Source organism: Myotis daubentonii, chromosome 4 (genome assembly GCF_963259705.1).
Source record: "Myotis daubentonii chromosome 4, mMyoDau2.1, whole genome shotgun sequence".
NCBI lineage: Eukaryota > Metazoa > Chordata > Mammalia > Chiroptera > Vespertilionidae > Myotis > Myotis daubentonii.
In genome coordinates, this window is record NC_081843.1 from 34,314,836 (window position 1) to 34,330,443 (window position 15,608).

General features: G+C 53.1%; 1 protein-coding gene across 1 annotated transcript; it reads left to right on the top strand.

Moving 5' to 3' along the window:
- The first annotated feature begins 981 nt into the window (after positions 1-981).
- HSPB1 (heat shock protein family B (small) member 1) lies at positions 982-2,457 on the top strand. The gene is made up of 3 exons (XM_059693514.1): positions 982-1,502; positions 1,991-2,054; positions 2,147-2,457. Exons 1-3 carry the CDS (start codon positions 1,133-1,135, stop codon positions 2,334-2,336), a joined length of 624 nt encoding a protein of 207 aa, XP_059549497.1. The 5' UTR covers positions 982-1,132; the 3' UTR covers positions 2,337-2,457.
- The last annotated feature ends 13,151 nt before the right edge of the window (positions 2,458-15,608 follow it).

The following is a 15,608-nucleotide window of genomic DNA, read 5'->3' on the forward strand; positions in this document are numbered from 1 at the left end:
CTGAGGCCTGCCTCTCCGCCTGCAGACTCCCCCAGTGACGGAAACTTTGCTGTGCTCATGTAACCTCCCCCTCTCTTTGGATAGCCTGCGTGGGAGTCTATTGGCTTATTGGAAGGTCTCCCCTAATGAACTTGGCATTGTGGAAAGAACCTGGCATTGTGTAACTCCTTTCAGGGCTGCTCACAGCATAGATATCATGTAGAGATTGACAATAACCTTCCTCCTGACCCCCCACCCTCAGCACTGGACCTGGGGTTTCTCATCTGGGCCAGCCCCACTGCTGGGGGCAGGGGGAAATGGTCAGACCCATACATGCCACTGCCTCTGCAACAGGGATAGGTTACCTACGCCCTCTCCTCCCTCCTCCCTCCTCCCTCTCTTCAATTCTAGGTAGACAATAACAGTAATTAATTCTCATGTACCAGGCCCTGGGCGAAAAGTCTTGCTTGCATGAAGTCATTGAATCCTCACATCAATCCAATGATGTGAGCATCGTCATCATCATCATCTCCATTTTCCAGATGGGGAAACTGAGGCCCAAGGAGTCTAACTTGCACAAGTTCTTCCATTAATGGCAAAGCCAGGATTTGAACGCAGGCAGTCTGGTTCCATAGCCCACACTCCTAAAAACCACACCAGACTGCTTCTTAAAACATTCTATCACAGATAACTGGTTCAGATTTTGGCTCCGCCACTTCCTAGCTGTGTGGCCTGAGACGAGTAGCTCAACTTCTCTCATCTTTGTCCACCTGGACAAAAGAATGGGACCGTCCACAGGCAGTGGCCCGGGGCGTTAGCGCCCAGGCCTGCGAGTGTCCGGCAGTGGGCACTGCATCAGCATCAGCACTCCCGTCATTTGTTTTTTTTTGAACCAGAGAAGGTTCCAGATGTGGGCAGAACCTTCCTCGCCCCGCCCCTGCCCCGGTATGCAGCGGGAGGGGCTGCCCCTAACTAGTCATTGCCATTAATAGAGACCTGAAGCACCTCCTGCTAAAAATACCCGGCTGAAGCCCTTTAAAAGCTCCGCTGGCTCCAGCGCCGGGCAGTTCTCCGAGCCTCAGCGAGACGCGCAGAACCCAGAACCGAGCCAGCATACCCAGAACCGAGCCAGCATACCCAGAACCGAGCCAGCATGACCGAGCGCCGCGTGCCCTTCTCGCTCCTGCGGAGCCCTAGCTGGGACCCTTTCCGCGACTGGTACCCGGTGCACCACCGCCTCTTCGAGCAGGCCTTTGGCATGCCGCGGCTGCCCGAGGAGTGGTCGCAGTGCTTCAGCCACAGCGGCTGGCCGGGCTACGTGCGCCCGCTCCCCGCCGCCGCGGTCGAGGGCGCCCCGGCGGTGGCCGCGCCCGCCTACAGCCGCGCGCTCAGCCGGCAACTCAGCAGCGGCGTCTCCGAGATCCAGCACACGCCCGACCGCTGGCGCGTGGCCCTGGACGTCAACCACTTCGCCCCCGAGGAGCTGACGGTCAAGACCAAGGAAGGCGTGGTGGAGATCAGCGGTGAGAACCCCACCCCAGCCCGGCCCAGCGGGGGTGAAGCTAGCGGGGCGGGCGGGGAGCCCGGGCCGTGAAAACTTAGCCTCCTGGCCCCGAGGACACCCGCCGGTGCCCTCTTCTCCGGAATGGGGGGTGAGGATAGCTCCCAACGGAACTTCTGGCCCCCAAAACCGCTCTCTTAGGGGAAGAGGTGCCCTCTTCCAGCGGAGATTTTACGCCCCCTCAGTCCCACCCCCAGCGTCCAGGTTCCCCGGCGCTGTCCCTGCCTCTTTCCCGGCCCGTGGAGGGGGCGTGTGCGCCAGGCAAATGGAACTTTACCGAAGTCGATGAGGGCCTGGGACAGTCCGGGAGCGGGTGGGGGGGGGGGGGGGGCAAAACTCTCCACCAGTTTGCGTCGGCCATGAGCCCTGGCCACTAGGTGGGGCGTGTTTGGATGTAGCTAGCTGAGAGGCGGCCCCTCGCTCACCCTCTGACCTCCTTCCCTCCCCCAGGCAAGCACGAAGAGAGACAGGATGAGCACGGCTACATTTCCCGCTGCTTCACTCGGAAATACACGTGAGTTTGGGCACTCGGTGGTGGGGGTGGGGGGGGGGGGTTCGCGACTCAGCTGTGTGTGTGACTCTTGTCCTCCTTTTCTGCGCGTCCAGGCTTCCCCCTGGTGTGGACCCCACCCTGGTGTCGTCTTCCCTGTCCCCTGAGGGCACGCTCACCGTGGAGGCCCCTATGCCCAAGCCAGCCAGCCAGTCATCAGAGATCACCATCCCTGTCACCTTCGAGGCTCGTGCCCAGCTTGGGGGCCCAGAAGCTGGGAAGCCGGAGCAATCTGGAGCCCAGTGAAGGCCTTTGCCCTGCTTCAAACCCGCATTAGCCATCGCTGACCATCCCCACCTGCCAGCCTGTCTGCTCTTTTGATACGTTTATGTTCTGTTTTTCTCAAATAAAGTTCAAAGCAACTGCCCGCCACTGCCTCAGACCCTGGTGTGTGTGTAGGCCTAGGAGTTGGTGCTGTTTGCTGGCTCACGCATTCCTCATATGTGCCAGGGCCCTGCAGTGTACTCAGCCCCATGCTGGGCCCTGTGGGTACAGTGGTGTCCAACACAGGGCACAGCCCTGCTCTCCAGCCCTGTGTCCATTAAAAGAGAAGTAATGATTGTGACCAGCAATTAAAACTCCAAAAGCCAGGTGTGGGAGCCAGGGAAACCAGGAGAGGCTCCTGGCCGAGGCTTGGGTACTCAGGGACACCTAGCTGGGGGTAGGTAGACGGGGACCGCAGTTCCCCTGGGGATGGGAACTTCCTGGGAGCTCAGAGTCCGATACTGACTTCATCATGACTTTATTATTCTCCTAGAGAGGGACAGGGCCATTTAGCTGGTAGGGGAGGTGTGGTGACTCCAGGTGACTTTCTCAGGAGAGGTGGGACTATTCAGAGCACCTATTCCCCATCGCCCCAGGCCCATGCATGCGGGATGGGGCCTGGGCTCTCAGGCCTGAGGGTTTCCTCTAGATCAGTGGTTCTCAACCTTCCTAATGTCGCGACCCTTTAATACAATTCCTCATGTTGTGGTGACCCCCAACCATAAAATTATTTTCGTTGCTACTTCATAACTGTAATTTTGCTACTGTGATGAATCGTAATGTAAATATCTGATATGCAGGATGTATTTTCATTGGTACAAATTGAACATAACTAAAGCATAGTGATTCATCACAAAAACAACATGTAATTATAGATGTGTTTTCCGATGTTCTTAGGCGACCCCTGTGAAAGGGTCGTTCGACCCCCAAAGGGGTCGTGACCCACAGGTTGGCGACCCACAGGTTGAGAACCGCTGCTCTAGATACTGAGGCCTAGGTTTTGGTGGGAGAGAGGCAAAGACCCTGACAGAAGGGTTAGTTGGTCGCTCCAGGAGGGCCTACCTTGACTGGGCCAGGCAGGAACAGTCACACCTACCTTGGCCCTCTCCTTTGTCTGCCCTTGCCCAACCCACTACCCTCTTACCTGGCCCAAGGAGGGTTCTGAGGGACCTGGGAGAGGGGAAAAGCAGGCTTTGGAGCCCAGTCTCAAGTCCTCAAGAGCTTGAGAAACCCCACACTATCTCCACAGACGAGGAACCAGAGCCTGAGGCTAAGACAAGATACCCCTTTTCTAAGCCCACAGCCTTTCACAGGTGCTTGAGCGGAGCAGCATCCCACAGGGAAGGGCCTGGGCATGCATGTGTACACGCACATGCCACCCGCGACACGGCCCAGCTTCCTCATTTTCCCTCTCTAGCGCGGGCTCCTGTTGGGATACCATAATATGGAGCAGGCATAAAGCCAAAGCAGGTCTCAGCCCTCAGAGGCTTCACCAAACCTGGAGGGAAGCCAAGAGGAACATAAACACATGGAACAAAGGATTGTGCTGGCCCAGCTGGCAGCACAGGTCTGGGCCTGAAGGCCAGGGCACTACCCAGTCTACCCACCCTTCCACCTTCCACTCATTTCTTGAGCTCCAGCCTCCTAAATCTGCCACCCTCCTTCCAGACACACACAAACCACATCTCTGGTGTCTCCTGCACACCTCCATGATCCCGCGGCAACAACCCAGAGTCAGCCTGTCTAGTTCTCGCCCCTGCTCAGATCACCCGCTCCCTTGTGGTTGGCAGTGGGGTGGCCCTAGCCTCCACGGGTGTGGCTGCATCCCCCTGCCTTGTCAGAGAGAGCTTCCAGCTACTCCAGCAGTGCCCTTGAAGTGTGGGAAAGCTGATGCCAAGCCTTTGACAAGGCAATAATCCTCATCAGCCCTGGGAAAAGATGTGGTTAGTCCTGCTTAACTGGGCACAGCAAGCCTCAAAGAAGGGAAGAAACTTGCCCTCGTCCGCACAGCTAGTCCAGGAGGGGCGGCAGACATCTGTGTGGCCATAGGGAGGGCAGAGCAGGTTAGCTCAGGTAGGAAGGCGGAGGACGGGGTGGGGAGGGGGTATTCCACAGCTTAAAGTGCTGCAAATGAGGCGTGGTGGGCCCGCAGGAGGAGGAGGACAGGGATGCCGTTGAGCCCAAGGGCCACAGCCGTCCAAGGGAGCCAGGCTGCAAAAGGGCCTGGAGAGAGCGTCTAGGGGTCTCAGAGCCAGAGGCCAGAGCCATGGTCTGTGGCAGGCAGGGGTCAGCACCTGGGGTGCTGTCAGTGCTATAGGAGTGGGGTCCAAGAGCAGCAGCTTTGAGGTGCCCAGGGCCTAGAACAGGGGTGGGCAAACTTTTTGACTCGAGGGCCACAATGGGTTCTTAAACTGGACTGGAGGGCCGGAACAAAAGCATGGATGGTTTGTGTGAACTAATATAAATTCAAAGTAAACATCATTACATAAAAGGGTACGGTCTTTTTTTTCAATAGTTTTATTCATTTCAAACGGGCCGGATCCGGCCCGCGGGCCGTAGTTTGCCCACGGCTGGTCTAGGCCATAATCTGACACACAGCTGAGCCATGGTGTAAGTGGGAGGGAAGGAATTCACTCCCTGCAAAGGAAACAGGCCCCAGTCTCCATGGGAAACTAATGTAGGAAACTGAGGGTGATGGCCTGTAGCCTGCCTGGGCCACACAAGGGACAGAGGCCGAGGGGATCTGAGGTGGGCCGGCCCTATGCCCAGAGCTCAGCTTGGAAGATGTGGAATCTGAGGCAGCACCTCTGGGCAGAGTAGACAGGGCTGCTGGCTCAGGCCTGGGGGTCTCCATGGAGAGGGGCTGGCACTGGGCTTTGGGAGACCTGGTGAGTCCCTGCACTCCTGCTGTGATGCAGCAGCAGTTCCAAGCCTCTCCAGGCATTTCCCTAATTTTCAATGGGCCCTTCTCTAAAGGCCTCTGATGTTCAAGTCTGCAGACGCAGACATTGGCCTTGATTTGATGGATGTAGCATCTGGGCCTCTCTGCTCAGCCAAAGGGCATCTGAAGGGCAATACTCCATGCTCCAGGCTGATGACAAGGGCTCCCTTGAGGACCTCAAGTCCCTGTGGCTGCCGGTCACCCCTGGCTGGTGCAGTCTCCCCGAGGGATCTGTAGAGCACAGAAGCCTTCCTCTGGCCCAGGCTGACTCCCAGGTCTCTCCTTTTCTCTATCCCTCCCAGTTGTGAAATCTGCCCTCCCTGTTGGCACCTCCTCTGGCCCAGCACCCAGCCAGTCGGTCCAAGTCCCTGCTCTCAAGGGGGCAAGTGTAGGAAACAGCTCTGTGACAAGCAGCATTATGCATCAGAGAGAGGCTGGGACAGGCTGTGGCGTCTCAGTGGGGTGGGGAAAAGGGATTTCCAGAAGTGACCCTCGTGCCCATATGCCAGGGGGAATATCATGGGCAAAGGCTAGACGGCTGGTGCATTCAGGCTGGAGAAGCAGCAAGTACAGGAGAAAGAGAGGGCAAATGAGGGAGGTGATGGGGCCCTGAAGGCCATGCTTTGTAGGTTATGGAGTCGGGAATTGGTTTAAGCATCCCTGCCTTAGAAACCGCATCCAGGTCTTACAGGAGAATGTTTGGTAAGGAGCCAGCCAAGAGGCAGGGGGCAATGTGCTGCTGAGATGTAGTGGACCTGTAATGCCAGGAAGAGAGGGAAAGGGAACCAGGTGCCTGGATGTAGCAGCAGCAGGCTCTGCAGTGTGGAGTGACAGACGGAGGTAGAGGTATGGGGAGTGGGCAGGGGAAGGAGATCTGCTGAGGCCATGGTTCATTTCCTGGGGCTTGCTGACTTCATTGCCTCTGTAAGGTGGAGCAGACCCCAGACCTTGGCTGCTGGTGGAGTGAACTGTTTCCAGATATCATTATTTCCCTGCTACAGGATCAACCTAATGCAGGCTGCTCTCTGGAGAGGGTGGGGTGGGAGGCAAAAGTTGCCCAGAGGCCCCCAGTCCTGGGTCCGAATGGTATGGCCAGAGAACATTTGTGATGGGGGACAACCAAAGGAATAAAGATGAGGGTCAGGCCCAGAAACTGGCCACTGGGTTACAGAGACCTTAGGCCCTGGGTTTTCTAGAGGCCACCAAGCTTTCCGCCCCCCTGACAGAGCCCAGGACAGGGCAGAAGTCAGGCTGGCCAGGGTCCTATCTTAGACTCCCTGCACCCCACCCCACCCCACATGCACATAGTGGGACTTGGAAGCTTGGGACACCCCAAAGCTCAGGGCTTGGCCTCAGGCCCAGATTTGCACAGCAGCAAGGAGCTGCCAGCCCAGGACCAAACCAGGGAAGGAGAGGGAGGAAGCTGCATGGGTGAGGGCACTTAGCAAGCCTGGGCTGGTCTTCGCCAGAATCGGGCACTGGGTAAGATGGGGCTAAGCCCTGTCCTCGTGCTGCTCTCCCAGGGATGTGGGCCCAGGGAATGTGGAGGAAGCCCACCGTGTGCCTTCTACCCCCAAAGTGTGTACTGCCTATCAATCAGCCAGTGTCCCTGTGTGCCAGCCGTAGGAGCACAGGGTCCCGTGGGGGAGACCCACAAGTAAGCAGGAACTCACTCCATGCCTGGCATAATTCTCTTAGTCACGGGCTCTGGGTCCTCTCCCCCCTCTTCCACCTGGCCAGGTGACTTTGGACTTCACTGTGTGTATGCATATACACACGTATACACGACCCTCCCTCCATATATATAACCCTGCCCCCCAAGGATGAACCATATTCTCATGGACTTCTTTTTTGATAGTTCTGCCAACTTCTAGTTTGCTGGGAGAACTGGCAGCATGAAAAGTGGCAGGAATCCCAGGGTTAGCTGAGAAGGGATAGCTCCAGATCAATAGCAGAATCGCTGGATAGCCTCAGGTAGGAGCATGGAGGGTGGCAGAGCCCTGCGGGCCAGCCTGCCACCTCACTCTCCACTGAGGGTCAGACCGAGAGCTAGGGCTCCCAACACCCGCCCAAAGAGAAAAGGTCATGTCTGCAGCTCCTGGGGAAAACTGCAGTTACGGGAGGGTTCCTGGCAGCATAAGGGCCCCCTCCCGCCCTGCCTTCCAGCCTGGCTCACTTACCAGTCTGCTATACCGCCCTGCCCAGCCTAAGGTGGTGGTGGTTGGATCAAGATGCAGCATCGGTGGTTCAGGGACTGCCTCAGCGGAGGAACTTACATCCACCCCCGGGGGTTAACAGGGCAGAACCTGAACCTGCCGGGAAGGCTTGGACTAAATAATAAATAGAATAGAGGGGGCAAGAGCAGCGCTATTTTTAAGAGGCATGGCCCGGGGTCCAGCCCTGCTCTGGGCGGTTTCCCTTCTGAGGGATCTGGGCGACCTCTGAGGCCCCTCCTGCCCTGACTGCCTGTCCGTGTGGTGCAGAATGGGGATCGAGGTGGAATGAGGAAGACTGGCGGCCGCCCAGGGTCGGTCCCCTAACAATGGTAGGAAGGCCGAAGTCCCCGGGGCGGGGGGGGGGGGGGGGGGGCCCAAGGAGGCAAGGATAACCAACAAGAGGCCTTCAGGGGAAGGCTTCAGTCTTGGCCCTGACCCCAGGGCAGACCTGGGCAACCCTTTTCTTCTCACATCGTTTCCCTTCTACAAGACGAGTCCTTTAAGTCTGCTTTCGGGATGGCTGTGAGAGTCTGTGTTCAGACGTGGCGGGGGGGGGGGGGGGGGGGGGTTGGGGGGGGGTGGAGAGACAATGGGATAGGGAGACTGAGAACTTAATTAGGTGAATGGATGACAAGAGCGGTTATTGTGCCCTCTCCCCACCAAGCCCCCTCCCTCTCTGATCCCCACCTGACCTCTCTCTGAGCCATGGTGGCAGAGCTATCCTTTTACAATCCGCTCAATCTACCCTAGGCCCGACCCCCCTGAAAGCCTTGAACCCTGTGAGTAGTCTCACAGGCCAATCCCTCAGCAGGGGTTCTGGAGGCCCAAGGCAATGGCCTCTGGGTGAGAAAAAGAGTGATTCTGGAGGAGTAATCCATTACCACTAAGCAGGCAGCAGGCCTGGCCAGCTCAGGCCTCAGACCGTACTAGCCAACTCCAGAAATAAAGCCCTGGCCCCACCGGCCAGGGGGATGGAGCAGGGCCAAGGCAGCCCTGAAACTGCCTCCTGCAGGGTGTGCCAGGCTGAGCCCCAGAATTCTGTCTGCTCCTCCCCTACCTCTAGGCCAGTGGTTCTCAAGCTTCCTCATGCCGAAACCCTTTAATACAGTTCCTCATGTTGTGGTGACCCCCAACCATAACATTATTTTCGTGGCTACTTCATAACTGTAATTTTGCTACTGTGATGAATCGTCATGTAAATATCTGATATGCAGGATGTATTTTCATTGGTACAAATTGAACATAATTAAAGCATAGTGATTCATCACAAAAACAATATGTAATTATATATGTGTTTCCCGATGGTCTTAGGCGACCCCTGTGAAAGGGCCGTTCGACCCCCAAAGGGGCTGCGACCCACAGGTTGAGAACCGCTGCTCTAGGCCCTGATAGGACAGTAAGTGACTGCCCCCTGGTGCTCTACAGAGACATCCAGATACCTGACTCCACTCACCCCAGAACATTTGGGAATCTGTCTCCAGCTCTGGGTCCTGCCAGGTCCGGAGAAGAAATGGGCGCAGAAGACCTGGTTTTGGAAGACACTGACACCCCCTAGCCTGGCACCTACCATGCCTTTTTCTCTGCTCTGGGCCTCAGTCTCTGAGAGCCCTCAAGCCTCCTGAAAGTTCCCTCCTGAAGGACCCAGCTCACCCCCCTGGGAGCCACCCCTGCCTCTGCCTTTGAGGGCCTGGCAGCCAAGGCCTGGACCCAGAGTCCCTGCCCCACCCTGCTGCTTAGGTATTGACCACAGTTTCTGTTACTAATCACAACTGTCATGTGTTGGGCACCTGCTAGCTGTCAATCACTCCTTAGCTTATTAAATCCTCACAGCAACCCTATACTTCTGAGAGGCAGAACAGGATTGTGGTTATGCTTTTGGATACTGGTGTCAAATTGCCTGGGTTCAAATCCCCATTGGTCCACTTACTAGCTGTGGGATCTTGGGCAGGGTACAATTCTTAGTTTCTTTCTCTGCAAAATGAAGCTGATTATACGCATTAATACACATGAAGCCTTTAGAACAGTGCCTGGTTACTAAGCATATTAAGCACCAGATCAGTACTAGGCGTTTTTATAAAGTAGATTGCATTATTCCCATTTTACAAATATGGAAATGGTGGGATGAGAATTCACATGCTGAGCTCTTAAGCTTTCTATCACTAACAGCCCTTCATTTGGCAAATGACATACATTGCTGAGTGACAGAAATCTCACCTTTCTAAACAGTCAGTAGCTACTGAGAATGATTAAGTCCTAAATCTAGGTTTGATTGTGCCGTGGGCAACCCCTCCCCCCTCCCAGACCTCAGGATTATACAACAGCTCTATGTTGGGAGATGAGAAGGGCAGAGATTGGGGTGTCTGTGCTCCCTAACATTTCTGACAGCTGATTCTGGGGGAGAGCCCCGGGTGGCCACCATTCAATTTAAAGTTATTGTGAACGTCTACCCAGGAGTGCGGGGAAAACAAGGGAATTCATCGGGAGAACAGCACACGCACAGAGGATGGGGTCAGGCAGCAGGTGAGGCTAGAGCAGTAGAGGGGGGCCAGGCTGTGCCGGAGAACCTTGAGTGCCAAAGCGCAGGGGCTGTCCTCACTGCCCTCGGGACGGCAGGTTTTCCCTCTCACCCGGGGCTCTGCCATAGGACCAGTGTGTGAGGCGACAGGGCCCAAGCCAACCCCCTTTGAGCCCTTCCAACTGTTTTGTACAGATAATGCTGACCTCCTGGGGCACAACAAACCTACACAGGACCTTAGAGGGCGCTTCGTTAAGGAGGGGAAACTGAGGGCAGGCACGGGGTTTAGGGCGCAGCAGGAGCCTGAGGCTCCGCCCTCCCACACCAGCCCCTTCCGCCGATCAAGGCAATGGGCAACGCCAATACAAGTCGCTGAAGCCGTGTTAGGCTTCATGATGCCCTGCAGAGCTCAGGCCAGGTTACCCCGGGTGACAAAGACGCACACGGAGGGCGGTGGCGAGGGCGGAGGGCTGTTGGAAAAGGGAGGTTGCAGCCCGGAAAACGGGGGAAGGAGGAAGGGGTCCGGAGCGAATGGGAAGGGGCAGCTGCGCGGGCAGATCCTGGCGCAGGAACCCAAGTCTTAGCAACAGGCCGACCATTGGAGGAGCGGACAGATTGGCCTGCGATTGGCTGTCGCCAAAGCCGGTTGGGAGACGGGCGGGTCCGCGCTCACAGACCTTGTCTAGCGGGTCCCGGAACCTTCCGGCCCGGAGTCATCAGCGCCCCACTTGTTCGGAGCAGAGGTTGGCCCGGTCTTGCGGCGGGACCGGTGCGCACGACGGGAGAGCGCGTAGAGCCGTGCAGCTCACCCACGCAAACTCACCCGTGTGCCCTTGGGCCCACGCGGACAGCAAAATCCTTCGCGTGGGGTCTAGGTGTTTGGGAGGTGACGAGAGAGAAGCCAGAGGACAGCGCGCTGGACTGGAGGGCGCGGCTATTGTCTTGGGACCTTGGCCAACCCGTGTTGCATGAAGGCTTGCAGGAAGCGGCACCGGCTGAAACTTGGGGCGGGCGGGGCTCCGTGAGGACCAGCTGCAGAGCCGGCGGCGCCCAGTGGGGGACAGCAGATGACAGCACCACCGGAGCAAGCCCCTACCTTGCGGGGGGCGGGGGGGGGGGGGTTTGGTACCGGGCTCAGACCCTGTCCAGGATTGGTGCTGAATTCCCCCTCCTGATTCCAGGACCTTGCAAACCATTCGGAAAACCATATAATGGGACAGAGGCGGCCAGATCAGTGTTCTCTTGTACACATTGGGTGCTGAAGCCTTGACGGATGGGCCAAGGCTATTATGTTTGGCTACCCAGGTTCATTTTGGCTTCTATCACCACGAGGCTAAAGAAACTTAAATCCTAATATGCCCCTGGGAGCAATTATTACTCCCTTTGCTATCGTCTGGCAGTGGGATGTAGTATCTGCTTGATCCTAGAGATCTGGACTGCATTTAGGGAGATTATATGGAAAGGGACTCACCCAAGAGAGTCAGCCACTAGCTGCTCATCCTATATACTGGCCATTACTTCCTAAATCTTGTCTCTATTTCAAATGTAACCTAATCTAGGGCAAGAGAATATTTATCATTCTTAAGTCTTCCACTATTCAACCTAGACTAACTCAATACTAACTCACAACTTTCCCAAAAGGAATGTTTTTAAAACTGAGCAGGCAAAAACACCTATAAACCATGACATAAATCCATATACTGGGAGGCAAGGATTTTTGGAAGGCAATATGCTTTGATAGAATTCAAAATGTGCTTCCCATCAGGCTTTAAGGAACTGACCATGAAAACCCCATCCCTAAACTCTGGCTTCAAGCTGAGAGAAAGTGAAAAGAGGTATAAGGTGTTGATGTCTCTTCTTGGCCCCCAAGGAAGACCCAGTTAGTAGAGTGATTTGCCCATCATGGGAGGAAGAACCAGTTTACACTAAGATCATGTTAAAACAAGCCTAGATTCATTCTAGGGATGTAGATTCAACACGAAGGCAGCCAACCTCTGACATGCCTGCCTATTCCTAAGAACTCCTAAGTACCTGGTGGGCCGCACTGTTTCACCACCTCCCCAAGATCCAGGCAGAACAGCTGCAAGCCACCAGGACCCACCAGGCCAAGTGAGCGCAAGTCTGACATGGCTCACTGACTGGGCACCTAATACTGTTTCCATCCAGGAGAGGTAGGAGAGGGTTTTCAGGAGGCAAAACACCCCAGGTGGCAGGTACTCTAGCCTGTTGTTCAGAACTGCAGCTTAGTCTTCCTAAGCTTGGGTAACGCCCTGGTGCTGGCTGCTGCTGAAGATGACCTGATTCAGAGGGAGGGTGCTGGCCAGCCACTATTCCGCATGGAGCAACTAAGGCTGGAGGGACAGAATAAATCTTTATGCAAGAGGAAAAAAAGTACCCCAAGATGGCTGGGAACAAATTAAATGACACAGGAGGAAACCACTGGGCAAACCCAGAATGTGGGCCATTCCATAAGACCATTAAGCAGCCTGGTTCTTGAGAAGAGGTGAAAAGAATAGTCTAAAGAAACATAATGAAATCCAATTAATTAATTTTAATTAGATCCTATTTGGTCTGTGTGGTGTGTGTGTGTTTTTAATTATTATCTAAAGTTTTACATATGTCTCCCTTTTCCCCAATTGACCCTGCCCCCCGGTCTGTGTGTTTTGGGGTGGTTACAAAAAATGTCATTATTTTTCAAGGCTCTACAAGACGGAGAAATATAAAAATACAACAAAATTTAACTGTCGTATCAAGTAGTGGGTATTTGGTTGTCACTGTGCCATCCTTTTCAACTTTCGTCTTTGAAAATTTCCAAAATAAAGAGCTGGGGGATAAGAGGCCCAATACCATCTAGCTAGCTACCCTTTAACTTGGGGTTAAATCTAATTCAAGAGGTACTTATTGGGTTGACTAAATTTCAGTTATCCATATTTAAAATCACAAAGCAAAGCCTTTTATGAACCTAGAGCCACTGAGAGTTCAAAAGAAGCAAAACTCTTTCTTTCTCAAAGCCAGAGTTAAGTCTACTGTCGCAAACTGAGCCAGACTAGGAAGACTGGAGAATAGTGATTACCTCTAAGAAAATGGGTGACTTGGGAAACAGGCATAGGAGAGTTACTGATAAACCAGGAGTCACCAAACTACTGTCAAGATAGTAAATACCTTAAGCTTCATGGGCAACAGTGTCACTTTGTACTTTTTTTCTTCACTACCTTTAAAATGTAAAAACCATGCTTGGCTCACCCTAATGGGTGTGGCTCAGTGGATAGAGTGTTGGCCTGTGGACCAAAGGATCCTGGGTTCGATTCCAGTCAAGGACACATACCTCAGTTGTAGGCCTGCCCTAGCCTGGACCTTGGTCGGGGCTCATGCAGGAGGCAACCAATCAATGTGTTTCTCTCACATTGATATTTCTGCCTTTCCCTCTCTAAAAATCAATGGAAAATTATCCTTGGGTGAGAAAAAACCCCAAAACCATTCTTAGCTCAAAGGCAGTACAAAAACCTGTTTTAGACTACACCCTCTTGTATTTTTAACATGCATGTACTACTTATTCAAATAAAAAAAGAGTTCCCCAAAATAACTTTCCTCTCCCATACTGTGGATAACTGAGTGCCATTTGAGAATATTACTTAAAGTGGGAAATCCTAGCCCATTTTGTTTTGCCAGATGTGGATTAAGTCTGAAGATGGGATACCAACAATCCTAAACCCTGATACTAAGGATTCATCAGTGTTACCCAGACACTCTTGCCCCAGCTCTTCTCTGACCACAGGTGTCTATGGTTAATTAGAAGTGGGGTTTGTAGCCATTCAGATTCACCCACATTTATCCTTATCCAAGCTGGTATCCCACATTTTAATGATCTGATTAAGCTGGTGACCACTTAATGCCAACTCTTAGAAACAGAGAACAGTGTTAGCCAGCTAGTTTTCAGAATGTGTCGCCCAGCTTGCTTTGAGAACTGTGCAACCAAGCGTAGGTAACTGACATTCTTAGCCGCTCAGATCAGCCGTGAGTCAACATGCAGTTTCAGCTGAACAGCAGAGGCCAATGCATGTGGTAATGACACATAAATAGAGTGAAGGACAACCACTCACACTGAATAGCAAACTTACCTGCTACACTTTTCGGTCCCCTGCCATTAAATCTCATTTGGTGGCCCCTCCGCTCCCCCTGCAAAGTTCTAGGAATGGAGAACTGTGCTCTGTGGATGCCCAAGCAGAGTAGATCATTCACCCTTTATAATCACTCTCCTGCACCGCTCATCATCTTAATTTTATTTAATTACTTCAAACTATCAGTAATTTTTTTCAATTCCAAAGTGCGCTGAGGAACAGGACCCCTCCTTGGTGCCTAATCCGGTGCATCATGCAATTCCAGATATTCCTCTCTCTCCAAATACTTCAACTCACACAACACAGCACAATAGATCGAATGCTGGAGCAGCTATGAGTCCAGCTGAGCTCTACAAAGAGAACAGCAAAATTCTAAAATAATGCTATTGTTCCTATTTTTACTTTGGAAAACAATTACTTTTCATGAAATTATCTTAACATGTAATGTGTTATTATTTTAAGTAAATAAGTATTTTTAGTTTCCAGTTTTAGATACGCCCCCCATACACAAAAGCACTTAAGAGTTGTGTAGAGGGGTCCTAAGATGAAGAAGTTCGAGAAATGCTGCATTAAGGAACTCTCTAAAACTGGACAGAAACACAACAGACATTTTATCGCAGGGGAGATTTAAGTCAAGTCTGCTGAAATCCTGTCAAATTCCAGGTACTCATAATGGGAAATTACATGGAAGGAACAAGGGTGTAAAAATAGCAACTTTCAGGAGGTAACCCTTCTTTCTACCCTTGGAGAGTCTGTTACTTTCAATAAGCTTGACTCTACTGATCTTACCCGTATCTGTACTTTCCTGTTAGCAAGATGTCGGATTCATCTCTCTACCCACAGTAACTCCCACATTAAAAGCTCTCAGTCAGACCAATGTGGCTCAGTGGTTGAGTGTTGACCTATGTACCGGGAGGTCACAGTTCGATTCTGGTCAGGGCACATGCCTGGGTTGTGGGCTTGATCCCCAGTGTGGGGCGAGCAGGAGGCAGCCGATCAATGATTCTCTCATCATTGACGTTTCTCTCTCCCTTCCTCTCTGAAATCAATAAAATTAAAACAAGCAAAAACTCTCTGTGTGGCTGAATGTTGGCAGCTGCTCAGTTTGAGTCTCCTAGCTGAGCAGAAATAGCCTGGCATAGCTCAGGAGGGCCAAAGATTGGGTGGGGCTCCAATGTGGGCTTACCAGCAAGTTGAGAGACCTTAGGCACATTGGTCATTTCTATTTCCACAGCTATACTTGCAGTGGCACTCTCGGGATGATTTTGAGTGATGAATTCATAGGTGAATTCACTGACTACATAGGCAAAAACCTAGTCACACAGTGTTATTCCTAAAATAGAAATTACAGTTTCTCAAAAAATTAAAAAGCTATCTTTTCCCACTGTGTGAACCAGTGCCCCTTACCCCTTCTCTCCTTCCTTTGCTGGAGCATGCCCAAGTTGATGGAGGAGGAAAGCCTTT